The following is a 16,725-nucleotide window of genomic DNA, read 5'->3' as shown; positions in this document are numbered from 1 at the left end:
TTACAGTGCTGTTATTTTGCCTTTATTCAGAACTGAGTTCTTTCAGAACTTCGATTAAAAAACCAGCATTTAATTCTTATTTCCTGATTTTTATAATTAGAGAAGTAGAATATCCATATCCACACTGTTCTTGTGTTTTTACTTTTAACACATGCAAACCAAATTAGTTTCAGCTGTGGATGAGTCTTTCCTATTAGCTTGATTTTGCTTGTTCAAATGTAACCACTTCCATTGAAAGATACAATTCTAATATAATGACATTGTAACTTTGGTATTAGGAAAGTTACAGTAATTGTGTGTGTATGTTGAAATTAAAAGCAGAGGTAAGACCAGAAAAGGTGGGAATTAAAGTGCTGCTATCATCTCGCATTTCTTGTCCTTCAGGAACAGAAGAACATGCACAACTGGTCAAGTATTTGTTTGATGTTGTCAGGGTAATAAAACACAGTGCCAACACTCACAGGTTCCTAAGGACTCGGCAAGAAGCTTGCTGGTGATTATGAAGTGGACTTTTGCAGCGCTGGGAACTGTTTCATATCTTGGCAAAAGGATTTTAGGTGCAATCCAAGGCATTACCAGCAAAGAGAGGTATTTGGGGGGAAGAAGGGAGGGAAGGATTGTTTTCAGCACTGCAAAAGTTGGGAACTTGGTCTGTTCTTCCAAGTATTCTCACCCTATTCTTTGTAACCTTAGTTTTCATAAGTTGGTATTCAAGGCTGCCTGCCATCTAGACTAAAAGGATGATGCTGTCCAATACCTTAGAGTGGCAATAATTACAGTGCTGCTCTTGTGCTGTGGAAACCATGTAGATTCTATAATGTTGAAGGCCACGAGTAAACTGTAGAAGGTGTGACTGCCCATGGCAGGGGGTGGAACACAACAAGCTTGAAGTTCCTTTCCTACCCCAATCATTCTGTGATTCTATTATGTAAGAGAAAGTAAGATCCACTGACATTCAACCAGATTTCTCCAATTCACATTTTTATGCCTCTTATTTATTGCTTAAGCTTGGATCAGCAATGATCGGCATAAATTCCATTTTGCAGTCTTAAAGGAGTTCAGCCAGTTTGTCTCTTGGGGTTGAATGTGCAGTGTGGGTACTCTGGGCTATGCAAAGTTTGCTCTTCATTTTGCCCGGGTGTTTCACCGGTGTTCGTGGAAGGGAATGAGGAATGAGCGCTGTGGTTAATTAGCCTTTATGTACACGAAGCGCACCTGGTACAGCCACACTGCCCTGCCTCCCTACCCTGTCCCCTCCACTGACCTACACCCGCTGTCAGAGAATTCTCTCGGGGTGGAATGCAGTGCTTCTATTTTTACAAGATGTCCTAAAACCTTTGATGAAGTAACTACTTCTCGGCGTTGGTTTTTATGGTGCTGTGAAGAAGGGTGGAGGGAAGGATTTGGGTGCCCCATTGGAAGCTGGAAATACTAAAGTAATTTTTGCGTTGCTGCCGTTGTGCTACTTATGGCTCCTGCCACAACCGTATGTTACACGCGGCTATAACTAAACTCGTCCCGGCGGCCGAAGCTGTTTTTAACCCTCACGGCCGGGTCGGAACGCCGCTCTCCCCTCAGGGCCGGGTCGGAACGCCGCTCCCCGCTCAGGGCCGGGTCGGAACGCCGCTCCCCCCTCAGGGCCGGGTCGGAACGCCGCTCCCCGCTCAGGGCCGGGTCGGAACGCCGCTCTCCCCTCAGGGCCGGGTCGGAACGCCGCTCCCCCCTCAGGGCCGGGTCGGAACGCCGCTCTCCCCTCACGGCCGGGTCGGAACGCCGCTCTCCCCTCACGGCCGGGTCGGAACGCCGCTCCCCGCTCAGGGCCGGGTCGGAACGCCGCTCTCCCCTCACGGCCGGGTCGGAACGCCGCTCTCCCCTCACGGCCGGGTCGGAACGCCGCTCCCCGCTCAGGGCCGGGTCGGAACGCCGCTCCCCCCTCACGCCGATCGGCCCTCAACGCGCCGGGTCCAACCAGCGCTCCGGGCAGGGAGGGGGGGGAGGAGGGAGTAAGAGGGAAGAAAGGACTCCCCCCTTCGAGCCGCGCAATGGACGCTCCCCACCTCGCGCACGTCCCCCTAAGCCGTCATGGCCCCGCTGGCCAATGGCAGCGCGGCGCTGCCGAGTGACGGTGCCTCCCCGCCCCCGGAACTGTTTGTTCCCGCACGTGCGGTGCTCACGTGACGGGAGAGCGCGGAAGCGCGCGTCTCTATGGTTTCCCGCGTGGGGCGGAGCGCCCGCCCATGGGCCTTGGTTGTGTTGGCGCCGCCGGGAGGCTGGCGGACTATGAGTGTTCGTCCCTCATTACCTCACGGCCGGGAGGAGGAGGAGGAGGAGGAGGCTGCCGGGATAGCGGCGGACCTGCCCGCGGCCTCGCTCCGGTCCTCCGGCCGCCCCGGGAAGCCCCGGCCGCGGCGGGCCCTGCCCGCTCCCCCGCCCGCCGGGCCCGCTTCTCCGGGGAGCCTCGCCCAGGCCCATGGCCCCATGAGGCGGCAGAAGGCTGCGGGGCAGCAGCGGCGGCGGCGGGGCTGAGGCGGAGGAGAAGCCGGGACGGGTGCAGGAGGTGGGTGACACCCCCGGGGGGGTGAGGAAGGCAGTGGTGGAGGGGGGCACCGTGGTCCGCCCGCCCGCCCCGGGCTCGAGGAGGCCGCAGGGGGGTCCCGCTCCGCGGCGCCCCCTGGCGGCCCCGGTGCTGCTCGGGGCTTCGGGCCGGGGGCATGGGGGGTCCCCGCGGTCTCCCCGGGCCGGACCCGGCGGGGCTGCGGGACCCCCCGAACACCCCGCAAAGTTTGCGTGAGGGAGCCCGGGGCTCGTCCCGCCGCGGCGGTGCCCCGGTGTGCCCCCCGCCCGCCCGCCCGCGGGGCGCTCCCGGGAAGCGGGGCTGGAACCGAGCGGCCGCCTTTGTTAGGCCCCTACTGCAGAGGAGGGGAGAAGAGGGGTAGCTCCCCTCTGCTCCTGCCACGTCTCCGATCTTGAATCAAATGTTGTGCTTCCAAATAAATAAATAATGATTTATCCTCCCCAATGCGGCTGAGCCCTCAGTGGCAATTGGGGAAGGCTCGTAGGGCTCAGCACCCTCATAGAGCCAGAGCAGGTTACTTTTAATAGGCACTGAACAATTTACATGATCGCTTTGTCAAAGTTATGCTTTTCTTCTGCCTGGTTTGGTTTCTTTTTTCTTTTTTTTTTTTTTAATTTTATTACTATTGCAAAATAGAGATCAAAGGAAAAAATTATCATTTTCCTTAGGTCATAGAAATTGTTCCTTACGGTCTTTCTAAAACCTTGAGCTGAGGATTCCTAAGCAGAGCAAGCACTGCAGGCATGCGTGGTTTGTATTGAGAGGTGCACCTCTCAACACCACTTACAGCAGTTCTGGTTCCGTTCAGAGTCCTGTGACTCCTGCTACGACTGATGAAACTTCATGAATAAAGTTTACACTGTTTGCACGTGCAGAGGAGGGATTGAGTTGTCACGACCTGAATGTCAGTGCGTGTCATCCCTCACTCCCCAGTACTGTGTTTTCAGTTTGGGAGGGTTGGAGGGCTGCTCTGGTGGTCACAGTTGTACCCTGGTACTCATGAGAGCTGCGTGTGACTTCAGTCCCCCGTGGTGTTCTCTGTGACTCATGTGCCTGTGCTTTGAGCTCCTGGTTTTCTCTCCCTTGGTGTATTCAGATCTCGTGTTGATGTCGGTGTTTAAGTTCCTACCACTGACCTGTAATCCTTGCCTATCGTGTTTGTTCATCTCTGTCTGCACAGCCTTTCCTGCCTGTGTTTGTTCCGCCCCTTCTTGTGATGCATGAGCTGCTATTCTCTTCTTTGCAGGCGTAACACTGTTTTGAGTTGTTGGGTTTTTTTATACCATACTTGTTTCCTGCTATTGTCACTTTCCTCTGTTCAGACTGCGCTGGCTTCAGCTCTTCCTCTCATGCATGTCTTGCCTGTACCCCCTGCATGTTTATTTGGGAGCTGTATTGATTCACCCAGTCCTGGAAAGCAAATGCAGTTTCCAGTTTGTGGTCTGGAAAACAGTCTGTAGTTTAGAAAATGATGGTTTCAGTGCTTTTAGCTCCTCTTTGATCTTGCCAGTGCTAAATGAAGGGCAACACCCCTGGGAGTCCAACCCCAAAGGTGTCCTTTTGGGCTGCTGTCATTCTCCTCTTGGGAGCAGGGAGGAGAAATGCACTTCTTTCCCACTGGTGCAGGCATTGACTGAGGAGGAAGGGGTGAGCTGGAAAAGTAGTGGATAGGATGTATCTGTAGTCCCAAGTCTTTTTTTTTTTTCTGTTTTCCCACAGTTTTATTCTTTTTATGGGAAGTCTGGTTATGGGTTTTTTTTTTTTGCTTGAGCCACCTATTAAAGTGTTCAGTACACTTTATCAATAACTTGGAAAGTGTGATTGCATGCATGTTGTGTCCATACTCTTGCAATTTATGTGTGAAAACACCCATTCTGCTGAACTGGCTTTAGTGCTGGAGGGTTTTCTTTCTCTGTAACAGAAGCAAGGAAGCAGCTGTTGGTTTTTCACCTGTAACTCTTTGTGTAATACTTCTCCCCTCTCCCCACCCCTCCATGCCAGGGTTCTGCAGTGCTCCAGGCAGCGAGTTTTGAAGCAGGATGGGAAAAAGACGCTGTGTTCCTCCACTTGAGCCCAAGCTGGCAGCTGGCTGTTGTGGGGTGAAGAAGCCCAAATTGTCTGGGAGTGGAACGCACAGTCATGGGAATCAGACCACAACTGTACCAAGCTCCAGTTCAGGTCCTCTTCAGAACCACCAGCATACAGATGGGAATAATGGAAGGGAGAACGTATCTGACTTGACTTTGGGCCCAGGAAATTCCCCAATTACTCGAATGAATCCCACTTCAGGAGCTCTGAGCCCACTTACTCGGCCCAATGGAACTGCCAACAGCACCAAGAACCTGGTGGTGACAGCAGAGATGTGCTGCTACTGCTTTGATGTACTCTACTGTCATCTCTACGGGTTCCCTCAGCCACGGCTTCCTCGATTTACCAATGACCCCTAGTGAGTACATCCTTATGTGGGAGCAAAGCTGGGAAACAGCTTCCAGAGCTGTGGTTTGGTTGGGGAAGGGTGAAGGGTTTCCTCTGGGGAGTGGGAGAAAGGGGGGCATTCTGCTCCTTACTTTGTCTGCCAGAAGCAAAATGATGCACTGTAAGTGCACAAAAGATTAAAGTATTGTCTGTTGGCGGACATGAGTGAGCTTTAGAGAGTGTCCTTCGAGAAAGAACATGCTTAGCTCTACAGAAAGAATGAAGAGGTGTGGTGCTTCTTCAGCTCACAGTCTGGTGTGTTCCATGAGGCATTGTGTTCTTTGTGGTGGAATGCAAACCCACTTCATGGTAATGTTCTGGTAAAGTTTGCCTCCTTCTTTGTAAGTAGATTCCTCTGCAAAAAATTAACTGAGCAGTGCCACCTATAAAATTGTACTAAAAAAAACATTAAATAACGTCATTAACTTGAAGAAGCTCCAGCTTCTAATGTGAGACACTGACTTGGAGAAGGGAAGAGACTTCCTTCTGCAAAGCAAATGGAAAGGGAATAAGGTAAGAAGTTGAAACAAGTTTCCAGTTCATCCTGAAACAAATGCTGGGCTGGTGAGGATTGGACAAGGACACTCACAGGAGTCTTCAGCTGTCCAGGTGAATGGGTTTAGCAGGGAGGGGAATCTAAAAATTACCAGTTATAGAAGATGTGTTAGGGAGATAGTGCTAGTTGAGCAATGTGCAGAGAAATCATAGAATCATTTAGGTTGGAAAAACCTTTGAGTCCAACCATGAACCCAGCACTGCCAAGAGAGTTAATTTTCAAGGACAATACCAAGGTTAGGAGGAAAGGAGATGTGTATGAGCAGAAGTGAGGAGAAGGATTTATGAAGCTGTTTCGCTTTGGTGAGATTTAGCTGATGTTTATCTGAAGGTTGACTGTGTAGGTGTGGAAATGTTAATGTTGTTAAAATGTTGGTTGAAAGAATTATATGGGAAAGATCAATGACAGATGGACCTTCTGACACTCCTCCAGGGGCCTCCTCCAGAACAACAGGTAAAAGAAAAAGTTGCTGACATCCTTAATTTAAGTTAATGAATTTTAAATTGATGTAAGGAACAATGGCTTAAACAGGTCAAGGACTTCCTTTCTCTGTGTATTCAGTGACTGCCCACCTTACTGCTGTCAGGGTGGATGTAGGCTGTACTTCTATGCAGTTATTATTCAAGCTGGATTATGGATACATGTTCTGAATGCTGCCGCAGAGTAAGCTGTTTAATACTGTAAATATAAATGAATAGAGAAATGCTCTGGACTAGGATATCAAATAGTTCCAGGGACTCCCCAGGCTGAAACATTTCTGGTGTTCATAGCTACACTAAGTAGGCTCTCTTTAGAACATTTTATGTTAGTCTGAGAACATTTTATGTTAGTCTGCTTATTATTTTGTCGCTTGGAATGTAAAGGGTTATTTGCTGTTGTTCTGCTAAGCCAGTAAGAGAGATGGTTTTATAGAGCTGCATTCTTTCGGTGTCAGAGGAGATTTCTGGCTGGATTTTTTTGCTTTTTCTGTAGACTAGTTTCAAAAAGGATGTCCTTTGGGGAATGGCAGCTGGTTGAATTTTATGCCCAGATTTGACAAGTTAAAATTTGTTCATTGGTTATTTCTGTGCTCATAATTACAAGTCTTTTAGATCAGCACACCAACAAAATATAACCAGCCCTTCCTTTCTCTTCCCCTGTCAGCAAATGCTTACCTGGATTTTCCTGTGTTTCAGCATTTATGCTGTTGCTTCCAGGAAACAGTTGGAGGTACCCCTCCTTGGGTTTGCTTTCTTGGAGAGCAGCACACAAGGATGAACTGTCCCACTTGAGACAGTAATGTAATGAACTTCAAGCCAAATGTTATCAAATACAAGAGTGAGCAAAGTGAAAATACAGAAAATTTGCATTGTGGCCTTCTGTGACATACTTAATGTCAGTGTAAGAGATCTTTGGACAAAACAAAGGTTTCTACTGCAAGTGTCTCTGGACAAACAGAGAAGAGACTGTTGATTGAATAGAAAGAGGCACAGCCTGTTCTTAAACTGGTTTTTAAACTGGTGCTGAACCTTAAAGATAAAAGTGGGTGTGAAGGTCAGGATTTGGCATAAACAGTGTAATAACATGCAAGTTACGGGGTGATGTATTGAAAACCACCATGAATTTCAGTTACCAGCCTGAGGGGATGTGCACATGGACAACACTCTTGATGGGAGTTATGGATCTGGCAGATACCTGTGAAGTAAGGTTCCCTTATTCCAGTGTTAGCAGTGATGGTCACAGATCAATGGAGAAATGGTGGCATTGCAAGACTTGTAGTTATGTCTGAATGAACTTGGCAAAGCAAGAAAATATCCCCTTTACTATTCAAGTTACTTCAAGTAATTACAGTTTGGAACTTGTGCAAGTAGTTAATTGGTTACTTTTTCCACTTTTGTACTTCAGTCTGATTTTTTAATAGTAGGTATTACAAACTGGTGCTAAAACTATACCATGGAAGTTTCTAGTCCATGCAAGACAAATAAGATACTTTCATCATAAAATCTGTTCTGTAACAGGTTTTTCCCTAGTACAAGCTAAACCCTGATTTGAACAAACTTTATTTTTCTACCTTAAAATTCCCTTTGTAGTTGCAATTGATGAAGCTAATTTTTAGTTGCTGAAATTCCCCTCTCAGCCTAAAAACCATCATCAAACACATATAAGTGGGATGTTGTGGCTGGGGAAGAAACAGTTGACATAATCGGCTGAGGATATGGCTGCAAAGTACCAGTAAATGCTCTTGGGTGAACATGGACAAAAGATTGTTGTGACTTTTCTCAGTACATCTGGGAAATAACACTTTTCAAGGAGGGGCTCTGGAACAATGGGCTTATTGTCAGCTGCACCTGTAATTTGCTGAGTGCATTTATTCTTCAGAGACAGAAACATCATCTTCTCTGCAGTGAAAATAGTTAAATTTTATCTATGTGTACAGAATCATATCTCTTTTTATGCCTCAGTTGTTCTGACCACAATGAAAAATGGTTTTAAATGTGCTTTAAGGTATTTTAAAATATACAGCCTTCTGAAGCAATTATCTTCTCCCCTCTGATAATATCTCTTCTATTATAGATGCATAAAGCTCTGTTGCAGCTCAGTGGAAAGATGGGTTGTGGGATTTTTTTCCCTTTGGAAGGGGAAAGAGGTAAATTGATAATGTGAACCTGCAATTTGAATTGAAGGGGAATTTACTTAGATTTGTATTCTGTGAGTGATGTTTTTTATGTTCTTGCTTTCCTTTTCTCTTTGGGGTGAGTGTCACGTGGACTGAGCAGTACTTTCAAAATTTTTATAAGATTAAGGTAAATTTTTACTGAACTTGTGACAGCAATGTTTCTCAGAGATCTCCTGTGTAAGTTTAGTATCTCTTTGTTTTTTTTTTTTTTTTTTTAAGTTTTCTAATGTATTTTCTTACACTCTTTTTCTGTTTGCTCTTTCAACATATGATAGCTGGATGAAAATGTAGAGGAACGATATCCTGCAAGTGCCTTGAAGTGTTATTGGAAAACTAGAACAGAAAATCCCATGTCTTGGTCAAGCCAACCAGAAGGTTGTTGTTGGGTGTGGAAAGGTGTTTCCACTTCCTCTGTGGGCAAAGTCCTTCACATTTATCACTCAAGGGCTAATTGCTCTTTTGGCTGTTACTTACGCCATTGGTCACAGCTGGTAGCTAGATCCTGAATGATGGATTTATGTTGTGATGGATTTAATTCCATTGTTGCTCTGAGAAACATCACTGGGCATTGGTTTATTATTACAGTTTAAATTATGTTCTCACTACTTAGACGTAAGAAGTTCTGTTGCTGTGTTTGAGAAATCATCCACACTCCATTCTGGTGCTGTTGTCTGAATAGAGTATCTTAGTATTTTTGGTAAGGTTTGCTGCAGAGGTACATTGCTTACAAAAGCTTCAAGAGTTTGAGGAAAGTGTCTGAGCTATGTTGTCAAATAAGTCACAGAATCACTCATCCTGTTTTTATAATTAGGTCAGCATTATCAGTTGCCTTACAGAATTTTGCAGATGTTCAGACATTCTTGTAGAGCTGCAATCACCACTGTCCTTGTAGTGTTTCTCTCTACAGCTCTTTGCAATTTCACTCACTTCTGTAGAAGTTAATTTTTTGTATTTAATGTTCACAGTCATCTTTTACCTGTTTATCTCTTCATAGAGCTCTATTATACTGAACTTGTTATTCTTTAAGGCCAAATCATAAGTTGTAGTTTAATAGTTTAAAATGAGCCTGCTGAGTTTGAGAATCTACTAGTATGCCTGTAAATTTGTGATGGTAGACAGGAAAGTGGACATCCAGGTGATGTTCCAGTAGGAACAATAGGGTTTTAGGTATGTGTTCAACAGGAGGGAATATGTGTAAATAGAAATCAAATGTAAGGTAAGCAAAAGATATGGACATAAACTGCTTGAGCCTTAGGGATGGACCCAGAAGTCAGATCCTTGTGGAAATAACAGGGAGTTTAAAAAAATCTGGATTTCTCTTTATTCCTTAAAAAAAAAAAAAAAGGAAAAAAAAAAAAGCTTTTATTGCAAATCTGATTTATAGAAATGGTAGTATAAAGAACTAATTTGCATAATCTATATTCATTTTAATATGAGCTATGCTGTAAACTAGTGGATGCTACAAAGTGAGGCCAACACTGACAGGTAATGAATCTGTGGGATCAGATAACCATATCACTCATTAGAAAGACAGCACAGAGTCTGGCCAGGAAGGTGTCCATGGAGGACTTCCAGAGTACTGCTGGACAGGAGGGAGTATGCTGAAAAGGTGGAAGGAAGTGTTAGGGTTTGCATGTGGGGAGTGTGGGCATGAAGGTCTGTTTCTGCTAGATAGCAGGTGAGCAAACCTGCCTGCTGGGGTTTACTGGAGGGAGAGAAAGCAAAGGCATGTGGCTCTTTTACACCTTGGTTGTCTCCCCTTAGCAACCAAATATCTGTAGAGGCTGGAGGGTTTCTTTTTTTTTACCTTTTCAGTCCACTCTTTGTGACGTGGAAGACGGGGCGAGACAAGCGGCTTCGTGGCTGCATCGGGACCTTTTCAGCCATGAATCTTCACTCAGGACTCAGGGAATATACATTAACCAGGTAACTGTTGGAAATGAAATGAATACGAAATTAGTTGGTTTACTGAAGGTCTGTAAGGATTCAAGGTTGAGATGTTGGATCAACGTAGTTCAACGTAATACACTTCATAATGAAATAAACCTGAGTGTATGATAGTTATAGTGAGGTGATATATCAAGATTTAATGGAACATCTTTGGAAAAGGTGAGTTGCAGTGGACATTTTAAAGCTACTGTCAAATCTGTCTTGCATACTAACAGTTTTGACATCTGTATCACGTAATGTCTCTCCTACTGCAGTAGGCATTGGACAGCATCAGGAAGCTTGCCACTGGTATTACAGTTCATTAGATTAGGGAGAGATGCAAATCACGTTTCATGCAGGCATAATCAAAAGGGGGATAATTGAGCATCTGACACTTTAATTTGGTGCTTGTATTGGGTGATGTATCTTCTCTTCCCTTTAGTGCACTTAAGGACAGCCGATTTCCCCCCCTGACCCGCGAGGAGCTGCCCAAACTCTTCTGCTCTGTCTCCCTCCTCACTAACTTTGAGGATGCCAGTGACTACCTGGACTGGGAGGTGAGAACAGGTGCATTTGGAACTCTGCATCACTCTCTCGTTCCATTCGGGTTCGGGTTAGTACATGGTGATGTATCTCCTTCATTACAGGGGTGTATGGGGTTAGAAGAGACTGGGAATAGAAGAAATGGGGCTGGAAAATTAGAAGGAAGGAAGAGGATGGCCTAGCAGTATGCTTTTGGTTGGGGGCGATCTGAATGCGAATAAAAGAAACATGAAAGTGATTCATGGACTTGGCCCAATAGGCAATGGGTGTAAATACATGTATAAAAACCTGGGAAGTATTTTGATGGTGTGGATAGAAACTGGAAATAAAAAGTAGTTAAGACCAGAGGTATGAATGGTTTTTAGGACCTTGTACATGGAATTGTATTTCATTCAAGAAGAATATATATGTGGACTTTATAGTTGGGTAATTTTAGGCATCATTCTTGTGTGCAGAGATTTTGTCTCTCTTGCATGACAGAAGAGATGGAAAACTGACAAGACTTACCACCTCAGGAGAAGTGGCAGGGACACTGGTGAGGCTTGTCTGGGAAGGGTGGCTAAGAGAGCCACTTGTGAGACTTGCCAGGCAAGAGCAGAGAGTGGGGAAGAGAATGACCTTATCCAGGCAAAAGCCAAACTGTCCAGAGAGAGAGAGAGATACACAGCGTTGTGGGAATGACAACTCAGTCATGGACTCAGTGCTAGCAAACACCTGTTATTTGGCTGTTCATTTCCATCTATAGGTTGGAATCCATGGGATCAGAATAGAGTTCATCAATGAGAAAGGTGTCAAACGCACAGCCACGTATTTACCTGAGGTTGCTAAGGAACAAGGTGGGTTTGAGATGGCAGCCAAACATGTCAACACATTGTTTCACAGAATTGGGTAACTTAAATCTACCAGTTTGGGGCTTGGAATACAATGCTGTCTTCATAGTGGTGCCATGGAACCACCAGGCTTAATCTTGACAACTGACACCTGATACAGTTGTTGCTGAGTTTTCATCTGGCCCTTCTCTCATCCCATATCTTTGCACAGCTGTATCTTAGTGTCGGAATATTTTAGGGCTGAAGAAATAGAGGATCTCAAAGTATGGCTCTTCCAGCCTCATTCAGCATTGCATCTTTCCTCTTCTATGTTTCTCCCACCAACTAGGATAACCGCACGCTGCACAGCACCAACAGGAGAGTCACTTTCCTCCCCATTCTTGCTAAAGTAGCATCCTCCAGAGGAGGGCTAGAAACACAGCCCCTCTGAAGCACACTTCCCACTCAAATAGAGTAGTGGTCACCATGGTAACTGCTCAAAATATTGCCTCCTCCTTTCCTCCACCTAGCAGAGTGGAGTGGTCGCATCCTTCTGGCTCTGGGGCAAAAGACTAAGGTAGGAATTTTAACTCTGATCTCTCACATAGCAGTGCACTGTGCTATCACTAGAGCATCAATCCCAATTTGTCTATGTAAAGAGCTAAGTATTATCTTATTTTCAAGGCAGCTAAGTGGCACATGATGAAAAAATTCGGGGTCCCTGCAACAGTAGCAAGGCACAGACCTTTATAAGAAGACATGGAATGGAAAATGGAATTACTGTTTCATAGATCAGCTCCAATATGAGTTTAAAGGGGTAGGCATGTGCAGATAGTGTGCATGCATCAGGCCATATATGTCCAGTTCAACACTAGGATTTCTGAAGCTCGGGGTTTCCTGTTTAGTTGTTTGTTTTTCTAGAGTTCTTTTTATGCATCTCTTGTGGTTTTGAAACATTTTTTTATTTTGAAAAATTTGCCTTGCTTCTATTTTTCAATAGACTGGGATCAGATCCAGACCATAGACTCCTTACTCAGGAAAGGTGGCTTTAAGGCTCCCATTACCAATGATTTTAGGAAAACAATTAAACTTACCAGGTAAGTAGATGTATTTGTTGTCTTTTAATTTTACTTTATAGTGGTTTCTGGGTGATTTAAAATATTTGTGCTTGATGTAAGTCTTTATGCCTCTTCCAGAGGAGATGCAGTGTGAAAGACCAAATCACAAATGCCATGTGTTAGGCATATAATGCACATGGAATTAAGCACAATGTGTTTGGTCCATGCAGGATCGAAGTTGGCATTTTTCTAAGAGAAGTGTCACTGCTTTTAATATTACAGTCTATGTGAAAGAATAAGAAACAGAACCTTTGATTTTTTCTGTATGTTTCAATGAACTTCCTTTTCTCAGTGTGCTCATCTGTGAATGCTGTAGCTATTCATAGGTGACAGCTGTCTTAAAACCAAACCACACTCAAATTTGGCTGGTTTTCAGAATTTGCTTGCTTTTCTATACCCCTAGCTGTGCTATTGGTTTCTGCCCCCTTTATATTAGTAAAAATTGGGACTTTCTGGTTTTGTATAGAAACACTAATTTATCAGGTCATTCTTTACCTCTAGAGAAATGAGGTGGGTGTGCAGGGTTTTCTCTAACAGGAGATGACAGGATTGAGATTTTCATTAAAATCTGATGTAATGTGATCTTAGTGCAACTCATAACCACTTTGTAGCTGGCTGTTGTTTAGCATGCTTTGGAAAAACTTGGAAAACTCCAGTCTCTCCAAAGGAACTTCACATTTTGTGAATTCTGATTGTACAACATGGACTAACTCATTTATAAGCTATAATAAACCTCTCTTTACCCACCTCTCAATTTTTTTCACTACCTTTTCAAACGTGGAGATAACCACAGAAGAAAACAATAGTGAAATACTGGTTATTTAATCACTGTAGTTGAATCTTCTTCCAGCACACTTTTCATGCCATTTTTGCCCATTGCACGTGGATAAAAAAGGATACAAATCGATTATTTTTTTCCTGTGTGCTACTTCAGGCATCCCTTTAATTATGATCACCTTGATTAGGGCTCATCTTTCGGGACACTGGAGCTAATTCAGGCTCAGATAGGTTTTTCATACACGTGGGTTCCTCTTGGTCATCATTGGCTGTGAGCTAAAGGGGAGTCTGGGGTGAATGTTTTTATGTCCAGTCCCTCCATGTTGCGTAGTCTGACGTTATTTTTCTGCCGCTGTTCCCACAGGTACCGCAGTGAGAAGGTGACAATCAGTTATGCAGAGTACATGGCCTCCCGCCAGCATTGTTTCCAGAATGGCACTCTTCATGCCCCCCCCCTCTACAATCATTACTCCTGACACACGGCTGCATGACCAGTCCCACTCCCCAGTTGCTGCCAACGGCTATGACATCATCGGGGCAGATGCCTCCTCTTCCTGGTCCAGTTACTTCTATTACTGCACCATTTTATGATGCTAGCTTCCGTTGCCAAGTCTGCCTTCCCACTGACCTGGGGGGAGGATGAGAGCGTGACAGGACTTCAGGGGCCCAAGCCTTATCTCAGCCTTCCCTCCGCGTGGGGGTTCAGTTGGATTGGGGCTCCATGCCTACGAACTGTCGTGAGGTGCAGAAGACCTTTAGGAGTGAAAGTGCTGCTTCGGACTGATCTGTTCCTGGGTGTTACTGACACTCTGGAAACTTGAGTTGTTTGTTACAGAAACCCCCCAGATCAAGTAGGAGCATTCCCCTGGCAGCCTGGGCAACGGAGTCCAACAAAACATTTTTTAGGTTCTTTTTAATTTTTTTTTTAACCTTTGGTATCTGTTGTGTACTGAGAGCTGATTGCAGTCCCCACGCATCACAGGTGGACATCATGATATTGGGGAGGGTTGAACACCTGGATAGCACCCCATCCTCATGGACAGAAAACATGTGAAAAATTAATCCATTATTTAAATAAACCCTTGAAGGCTTTAAGCTCAGATCCTTGGTAGGTTGGATTCTTGGTGATGAAGCCTGCTATGAAATACAATGCTGTTTTGCCTGTAAGAGAGCGACATGGCACATGCTGTGTACACACAGGAAAAGATACTCGAGTGTCCTTGGACAGTCTTTGTTACGACCAAGTTTTGTTTCCAAATATTTGTAAGAGATAGGATTAGGGCTGGGGAGGGGCTTGCAGAGCATTGACTGTAGTCGTACCAGTGAGAGTAGGTGACTGAAATTTGTTTAATTTAAGCTAACAGTCTTGGGGACCTTCCTTTTGATAAGACAGCCACTTTTGCCAGTATGACTACTGATCTTAGGGGCTGTGAGTGTTCCAGTTTGTAGCAGGTCTATGGAATGGAGCTCTGTAGTTTTGCTGGTAAGATTAATCTTACTTGGCTTAGTCATTGTCACATCCAGGCAGTGAGTGGGGAAATTTGTGTTGCCCAAACTGCATGAAACTCATGTGCATTCTGTGTTTTTTCTCCTGTGGTTGATGATCACAAGAAATTCTCTTTTCTGAAAGGAAGTTATCAGTTGTTATTCTGCTGCATCATTGAGGGATGTCATAAACTCTAAATTATGACACTCTGCCAATGAGATAACTGGACTTCAGAATATAATTTGGGGTGGGTTTGGTTGGTTGGTTTTCCAAATTTCTGGAGGGTCAGTAATGATCAGGGAAGAAAATACAAGTGCACAGCAGAGTCATGGCTGTTTGGTTCCATACCTCTTTAGAAACTGCTTGTGTGTTGTAATTGGCTGGTGTTTGAAGCCTGAAATTATGCCTTGATATGGCAGGGAATTGGGCTGGTAGGAAGCTGAGAACTGCAGGGTGCTGTTCCTGGTCCTAAGGAAGAAAGGCACAATTTGTGCCATTTTGCTTCATGTTGGTGAAATGTTCTGCTGGAGGAGAAAGATGTGAGGGAGATTCCTCTGGATAACGGTGCAATATTGACCCAGCTGTCCTTCCGTATTGGGTCATTCTTACAAATTGCCACTTTTCCCTTGTGATATTGTTGAAAAGCAATTGAAGATGAAAGGATTGTTTCATGACTTCCTGCTGCTGAGAATAAATGAGTCTCGTTACAAAGCACTCCAGTTTGTAATTACTCTCCCAGGTGCCATGTAGTGATGGGGGAGGGTGGGGTCAGCTCCAGGGATACCACTCACGTTTCAGCTGTCAAACAGTATGATACATAGGGCTACACTCATTACTGTTCAAGTGTTCTATGTTAGAATTTAATTTCTAAAAGGTTTAAAAAAAAGGCAAAAAAATGGTGCTAAAACTTCACCCCTGAGCACGCTCAGTGAGACTGGTCATGCAGGCATACAGTGCCAGGCTTTTCAACTATACTGTTTCTTTTTCAGATGTTTGCCCTGTTCTGTGTCTTCAACAGTGTATAGTGTTTTCCTGATTTCAGTTTCTTTGACTAGGGGATGACTAAGGGTGGGGTGGGGAGGGTTAGTTGTCATTTTTTTAAAGAACAGAATTTTAGGATTGAATAACTTGGTTGGTTTAAGCCTGAAGTGGGACAGATGGTTTGGGACTGGGGAAGTCTTATCCTCTCCCACTTCTATTTCCCCACTCAGTCTGTTAAAAAAAAAACAAAAAACAACAAAACATAAATGCCTCTAAATATGTACTGTGTTCTTGTCTTGTTGCAGTGAGAAGAGAACCTGGCAGATCAGAAACACTGGTCTGCTGCCTAAGGAACAGGCCCTCTCAGCTTTAGTCCCACAAGGGTCCAGCTATAAAATCAGTTGAAAACTGTGTCAATAGCTAAGTCAGCTCAGAGAAATGTATGACAAGGACAGGTGGTCTCAGGAAATAATCCCGTTTCTAGATCATTACATGGCAGCTATGCATAAGGATGAAAGAGGTGAACTAGGAACAAATTGTAGTTTGAATTGCCTCAAGATGGAGACAACCAAAATCAGTGGCCAATTGATCTGAAATTTTCTCCGTGGTTGCTTGGCTGGGACAGCTGGGTAGAACTACTCCTCAAAACAACTGTTACCTGGTTTGATGTGGATTAGCTCATCCTTAGAAGCAAGTGCCTTTTGGTCTAGAAGGGCTTATTCTCATGACAACCACAACTGATAAATAATCTCACTGCAATGATGAAATGTCTTTGTTTTAAGTAACTACAGGAGAATGTCTTTGATCACTGGAGTCTGTC

At 44.7% G+C, this 16,725-nt stretch overlaps 1 protein-coding gene across 2 annotated transcripts; it reads left to right on the top strand.

Moving 5' to 3' along the window:
• Positions 1–2,299: 2,299 nt before the first annotated feature.
• Positions 2,300–15,991, top strand: AMMECR1L (AMMECR1 like). Of its 2 annotated transcripts, XM_069023963.1 has the most exons (7): positions 2,300–2,557; positions 4,577–5,021; positions 10,078–10,188; positions 10,634–10,748; positions 11,480–11,570; positions 12,544–12,640; positions 13,803–15,991. In XM_069023963.1, the coding sequence occupies exons 2-7, from the start codon at positions 4,615–4,617 to the stop codon at positions 13,912–13,914; spliced, it is 933 nt and encodes a 310-aa protein (XP_068880064.1). In that variant the 5' UTR covers positions 2,300–2,557; positions 4,577–4,614; the 3' UTR covers positions 13,915–15,991. The 2 variants fall into 2 exon arrangements, 1 of the variants encoding a protein (XP_068880064.1); XR_011152648.1 differs by lacking the exon at positions 13,803–15,991 and having other exon boundaries at positions 11,480–12,120; positions 12,544–12,629.
• The last annotated feature ends 734 nt before the right edge of the window (positions 15,992–16,725 follow it).

Source organism: Aphelocoma coerulescens, chromosome 9 (assembly GCF_041296385.1).
Source record: "Aphelocoma coerulescens isolate FSJ_1873_10779 chromosome 9, UR_Acoe_1.0, whole genome shotgun sequence".
In the NCBI taxonomy this organism is placed as follows: domain Eukaryota; kingdom Metazoa; phylum Chordata; class Aves; order Passeriformes; family Corvidae; genus Aphelocoma; species Aphelocoma coerulescens.
Note: the sequence above shows the minus strand (reverse complement) of the source record. Positions and strands in the feature narration are given on the sequence as shown.

Bases quoted from the DNA above. Each gene is read 5' to 3' on its own strand.
- AMMECR1L (XM_069023963.1), top strand. From the start codon at position 4,615: ATGGGAAAAAGACGCTGTGTTCCTCCACTTGAGCCCAAGCTGGCAGCT. The intron at 5,022-10,077 runs GTGAGTACATCC...TTACCTTTTCAG, and splicing joins CGATTTACCAATGACCCCTA to TCCACTCTTTGTGACGTGGA. The intron at 10,189-10,633 runs GTAACTGTTGGA...TCTTCCCTTTAG, and splicing joins AGGGAATATACATTAACCAG to TGCACTTAAGGACAGCCGAT.